The sequence below is a fragment of the Apaloderma vittatum genome, unplaced genomic scaffold (assembly GCF_000703405.1).
Source record: "Apaloderma vittatum isolate BGI_N311 unplaced genomic scaffold, ASM70340v1 scaffold4339, whole genome shotgun sequence".
NCBI classification, from domain to species: domain Eukaryota; kingdom Metazoa; phylum Chordata; class Aves; order Trogoniformes; family Trogonidae; genus Apaloderma; species Apaloderma vittatum.
In genome coordinates this window covers 88,054-94,504 of record NW_009734491.1, presented here as the reverse complement: position 1 = coordinate 94,504, position 6,451 = coordinate 88,054, and the positions used below count along the sequence as shown (strand labels likewise).

Sequence of the window (6,451 nt, the reverse complement as noted above, 5' to 3'; positions counted from 1 at the left end):
AGAATTGAGAAAAATAATATCCAAGTATAGCTGTTTTGTTCCTTTATTCTGACAAATCCTGTAGAAAAATAATCTAAAGAGGAAAAGTCCAATATTTAGCAGACAAAATAGCAGAAATTTTTGATGTTAACAAAGTGATGGATATGGACTGCTACATCATGGGAAATCTTCAAGTAGCAGAAATTAAGATCAGCAACTCTATCAAAAATACAGAAATGAGTTAAAATGGCAGGAAATTTAGGAGGTCACACTGTGCGGCCAAGCTGTCACTTCCATTTAATGAGTGATATATTTTTGCTGTAGCCATCACCATGATACCCCCATATAACTGTAGCTAATATCCTTGCACTTAATGGAAAACCCAAAGAATGCCTTGGAGTAAACTGACATCAGAGGATGCAAATGTATTAACCTTCAATTTGCATGACTCAGTGCTCCAAACTTAGCCAGGAAAAAAAGATCTTCTTTTAAAACAACACAATACAATAGAGAGAGGTAAAAAAAAACAAAAAAAAAAACACCAAAAAACCCCCAACAACTGAAGGAACAATAGCTGTTGACACAGTAAAAGATTGTGATAATTGTAACACTTGCCTCTATTGTGCCATATGGTGAATGAATTCCGGGAACAGAGGGAAAAATAGAGAATATTGCAAGTAGACACCATTTGCAAGCTCACATTTCTCATTCTAGAGGAGAACACCAGGAAAGAAACCAACTTGTTTTACAGCTGTGGCAAAGAGGATGACAAGTCATCTATGAAAATTGTAAAAGCTCTGAGCTAGTTCTTTGACAAAAATGTGTAAACATACTTAGAAGATACTACCCGGGCTGCAGTCCCTGTTCCCTCAGCGCTTCTTAAAGGCTAACAAGTTCCTGGTGTTCAAGTGCAGTTTATAAAGCTCAGCAAACCACATTTTCAGAAAAATTGAATCCCATTTAATTTTTCGGTTTGGGATCCATCTGGCCTCTGTCTGGGTGAGTTGCCTGGGCTTCCTCTGTAGTGAGAGGTGTGTAGTAAGTATTCCTGGAGTACAAATAATTGTGTCCTAAAAGAGACCCGTGCAGGAGGTCACCTAAACCATAGCCAGAAAGAACACATCCTTTCTAGTGGTGACAGAGGAAGGGTATCATCAGGGAGACTGTTTCTCCATATGAGATCCAAACTAATATGAAGGTCCAGATGTATAATGGGAAATAATTTTTTTATGTGTAGTAAGCAGACAGTCAAGCAATATGATATGAAAATACACATTTCAGGAGTATTTACATCTAATCTAGCTTAAGGAACATTCCTTTCCCTTCTGTTTTTGTAAGAATGTCTCTTTCTTCACTCTTTCTCCACAGAATCGAGACAACAGACGCAGCAATTGATCGGGTTCTGTCTGGTCTGAGACAAGTGGAAAAAAAGAACAAAGAATATCGTGAAAAAGTAAGTGACCGTGCATCCTTCGCCCAGTGCATTTTATCTGTGGTATTTTAACTCAGCCATTCAGCGTATTCATTTAATCCTAACACAACAGTCACTAAAACTAGTTGTTGCGGTGGATTTCTTCCAGTCAGTGAAATTGAGTGAGTTACCTTATGTGCTGACAGTTAAAGTGTTATCTGAATTAAGTGTGACACAAAGTGTAAACGTCCTAAATATAACCATGCAGAAAAGGAGCTGCACTAGGACAGAGCAGCAAGGTAAAATGAGTTTGGTGGAGGTGTTTTCCGATGCACACTAGATCCTCAGTAACCACCAAAGTATTTCATCTTACTCCACAGCCAACAGAGGACAGCAAGTCCCCACTCAGTAGGTGACTTTGTCACAGTACATTCAGATGTTTCTTTTTAAGCAGTCCTGCAGGTGTTCCTCAGTACTTCTTCACACAAAGAATAAACAGTATTAACTTTGGTTTTGTCGGTAGTATTAGCAGATCTAACCAAGTAGTGAGATTGAGACTCTCTTCAATTGACTTCTGAGGTAATGGAGTTGCACAGGTTTCTGTGACAGTTTAGGTGTTCTTGCAAATGCAGTTACAGTGAATACTGAACAAAGAAGAAAGGGCAGCACGCAATTGTCTTGGTGCGAGTTTTAGCACTGCTTGATGAAGACTCAGTTTCTTGTGGATTCAGAGTTGTGTTGAGTCATTTTTAGCACAAGATTCTGTAACTACTGATCGGTTTAAAGAACCATATCTATAAACTGTATATAAAGAACCGTAAGATGGCGTCTGATGACTGGGCGCAGTGAAATTTGGAAGTGGGTATGTGTGCAATCACTGAATGAAATTAATTCAAATCACTCAAAAATCCTTAAACTGGATTATGTTATATGTGATCCTATGGCAATGAAACATTGGAACAAATAATGTCTCTCCTTCCCATGCTTGATACTTGCCCTGAATTTACAAGTATCCATCTCTTTAGCTTTCCTTGGTGTTCCTTTCCATCTTGAAGCCAGGATGGTGCTTCATTCGTGGTCTTAACTATCAGTGGGAGTCGCATTTGACTTTTCTCTCTGGAGACATCTCAAGTCTCGTATGATTATTCCCCCAGTTTGCTGCTAGTTCATGTTCTCTCAAGGACTCCTTCATATTTTAGACTGTGCGAGGTACTTCAGGGCATGCTTGAAGTGCTGTTTGTTTAATTCACTCATGTTTTGACAGTTCTTTGAGCTCCATTTTTTGTTTCCTGCTTAATTTTTCTGAGTGGTTTAGAGTTAATCCTTCTAGAAGCGAGGAGTGCTTGAGACTCTCCCTACTGCCTAGTTTCTGTTACGGTTTGGCTGGTGTGGTTATTTGCTCTTTTACAGTATCCTTTGGGAGCAAACATAAACAATCGGAAATTTCAAGTAATTTGAGTACCACTTGAGAGGGTCATGGCAAGGGCTTATAATTACAGTTGTGGAATCAGTACGTATAATTAATTCCAGCTCTGACAAGGCTCTTTACCGTGGTTCTACGCAAGTGACCTGACTGACGACATTTCTACATGAAGGTGGTACGTTCTCATGAAGAATGTTGCTGTGAAGTAAATAACTCTTACAAACTCATACCGCCATTCAGTTGACCCACAAGGAACTTTCCTTCTGGGCAATGGCTGACTGTTGATGTGCTGCGGTCATTTGTCTTTCATTTCCTTGTTACGGTCTTGAAGTTACATGAGAAACTTCTGAGACTCACCAGCTCTCCTTTCTGCTCTGTCCTTTTCACATATAAGAAAAGGTGTTCAGCTGCACGTTTTTGCAGAGCATCCTACGTCAGGTTTTGTTTTTCTGCCTTATTTAAGTTTTTATTTAAGTTTTAAGGTTTATTTAAATTTATCTCTTTGAACACTGCTTTGAAGATGTTTTAACACACGCTTTTTCTTCCGTTGTTCTTTCATAGGATGAGCTTCTGAAGAGAGAACAGCAGGCGCACATCAGGCATGTACTAAGACAAATAGAAGAAGAAGAGAAAGAACGAGATGCAAAGGAGGTTGTAACTAGGGAGGACGTGGAAGAGTCCCTGAAAGCAGCCTGGCAGTATGCCAGGGACAAAGAACAACTTCTGAAAGGTGGGTGGTGGTGGTTTGTTTTTACACAGTTGAGGTTGAGTACTTTTTTTTGGCCTTTTAAATAGAGATTCAACTTCCTTGTGGCTTAGTAAGCATAAAGCTTTTCCTCCCCTAAATTAAGCTCTCTCAACATGGTATGAGATTGGGGAGGGCTCATAATTAAATCTGCTCCTTCCAGGTGATGTTACTGTGCAGGTACAGAGGCTCCATTTTTTCTATAAAGTTGAAACTCAGGAAAGCCCTATACATTGGCTTCACTGAAAGATTAAAGAAAAGAAAAAAAAGAAGACTGATGGCAGAAAAAGGACTGGTTTTGATTGTTGAAAGTTCTGCCTGCCATCCCTGAGATTCTCCATGGGAGACACATGTGCCTTTGGTTACAACATTTCAGTGAGGACTGTTGTCTCTCTTTGGCAGAGTAAGATTAAGCTGTTTTCAGCAATGACGGTGGCCCTTGGCACTGTGTGAGGCCATCATGTTGTAAAGTATTGTAGCGTAGAAGAATCACTCTTCTTTCTCCATCCCACTGAAAGTGCCTTTGTTAAAGAATTTGATGAAGTTGTAAGAATTATGGACTATTACAAACTTCTCTTCTGATGTTCTTATTTCAATAGATCTGCACTCCCAAATTGAAGAAACTGACCAAAAACTTGCAGCAACGCAGAGTGAGAGAGATTATTGGTTGGAGTACATAAATGTAGGGAGTAAAATACAGGTCAACAAGATTATGAATCTGGAAAAAGACATTCAGGAAGTCAAGGACGACCTTCAGAGAAGTAAAGGTGAGTTTACAGCTAGCGTAAGTCTTACAGGCTTCCTGCTTATTACTTGCAGGAATTAATTAAATCATAAATTTATTTTGAAATCAGATGCTAGTCATTTCTATCAACTTTTCCAAACCGGTGCACCTAAGGTAGGCTGCATAATCCTGTAAAACCAAAGAACTTTCTCTCTATCTCTGTGAAAGTCCTTTTATTAAATAAATTGATAAAGTTACAGGAATTATGAACATTTAAAGCAACTGATAAGCTCGTCTTCTGAGGGTTTTCTGGTAAAATACAGGCAACCCATTGTTAAAAAGCTTTACTGTGAAGGACAGCAGTTTTCTAAAAATAAGCCTACGTATATGTAGGTTGCCTACGCGCAGGACTCCCTCAGCAATCCTACCTGAAAATGTTGATTCTGCTGTTGTTGCTTCTCATCACGCTACAAGCACATGGAAAACTCCTTTGGCAGGGAAGTCGTAGAAGCTCATTCTTGGGACAGTCTTTTCCACTGAGCACCCTGGTTTTAGCGCAGAACTAGAGGGAGCCCTTTCACCAGTGGTCTGAACTCCTTCTGCAAAATGTCCTGCAAAATCGCCAGTGCAGACGTGCACAAATACTGGGAACTGTTTCAATATTGACACAACGGGGGGATTAACTGGAGAGTTTACTCGTTCTGGTGCTGAGCACTTTACTTCCTACTGCAGTATTTTAAAATTGTTTAAATATTTCGCTGTTACATTCCCCACGCTTCGAACGGGAGAAGGGTGTCCTGGTTTTTCTTCCTTTATGTCCCTCTCAGTATGCGTGACCGCAGCCAAGCAGCTGGTAGTGACAGGCAGTGACACTGCTCTAAGGGTCTCTGTATATTCTGTGCCAATGATTACCAGGCATCAACTACTGCAGAGAAGAGCCAGCGAGCTTTCTTTTTGTCTCTTGAAGCATATTTTATCACGATAAAGATCTGCACTGTATTTTCTGTGTCACCAGATAGCTTGTCAGATATCCATCTCTGTATTCAGGAGAGGTTGATACTTTTCATTACATGTTTTCTGTGTTCTTAATCAGTTTAAAACTTTGCTATACAGCTGCTGAAATATAAAATAAAAGAGAATGGGCTTTTATATAGAATGCTGGAATGAGTCAGGAGCAGCATTCAGTCTGACCTCCTGCATGTCACAGAGTACAGAGCCAAAAATTTGTGATCAAACAGAAGTGTGTTTAGAGAAAGACCATTACAGAGGTACATAAAGCAGTTCCCTAATTAACACACTGCAAAATGATGCTGCCGGTACTGGACGTTAGCATACTGTTTCACTCAACTTCCTAAAGTTGAACTTATAAAGTAGCTGTGAAGTAAAGTCTTCCAGGCTACTCCTACTACTACTAGAAAAAAAAAAAATCTAACAAGCTTCCAGAGTGGTGTGGCAGCAAATTGAGCTCGTTCAAATGTGTAACAGGCTTAGAGAATAAGCACAGGCGAAGAGGTTTCTGTCACTGAAGGGCTTGACGCTGGCACAGTTCCTGTGGTCTGGAGGTGACATGTTGAACAAAGTTGCTGGAGGGGAGAGGAAGTAAAAAGAGAGCCAGACACTTACGTGAGGTGGGGGGGAAACACGGAGAGAGGGAAAATAGCCTCGTAGAAATAGTACATATGTCTGAACAGTTTCTCCTTCATTCTCCCCGTACAATTCAGGTTGTTTAGCTGTCTGAAAGAATGAAAAGATGAATTAATTATACTGTGTTAGTAACTCCATTTCACTCTGCCAGGTCTAGAGGGTGGATTGATTAAGCAGGCCAGCTTCCACGGTGTTAAATTAGGAACTAATGCACAACGGCTGCACCTTTCATATTTGCCTGCCTTTGATTTCACAGTGGGTCCAGGACCAGACACTCATTTACGGCCAGATCAGTAATAACCATCTGCAACACAAGGGCAGAGCTAGGCTGAATTTCAAGCTTCTGGAACAAGCATGAAGTGCTTTCCTTCAAAGAAAATTACTACAATCTCATTCATTCCTTCAGAAGGAGAAAATACCAAGCAGCAGTGGGCTATTTAGAGTGGCACAAAACCAGCTGAAGGGAGGGATGAAGTAATTAAATAGCAAGTAACCAGAACTTGAAGCCAAACAAATTCAGTTAGA

At 40.2% G+C, this 6,451-nt stretch overlaps 1 protein-coding gene across 1 annotated transcript in view; it reads left to right on the top strand.

Moving 5' to 3' along the window:
- Positions 1-1,347: 1,347 nt before the first annotated feature.
- Positions 1,348-6,451, top strand: part of CCDC83 (coiled-coil domain containing 83) — a gene marked incomplete at its 5' end in the record, with an annotated part of 15,902 nt that continues 10,798 nt past the window's right edge. The window contains 3 exons of the mRNA XM_009876290.1: positions 1,348-1,432; positions 3,375-3,543; positions 4,158-4,325. Coding sequence (XP_009874592.1) covers positions 1,348-1,432; positions 3,375-3,543; positions 4,158-4,325 — 422 coding nt within the window. The remainder of the gene's footprint in view (positions 1,433-3,374; positions 3,544-4,157; positions 4,326-6,451) is intronic.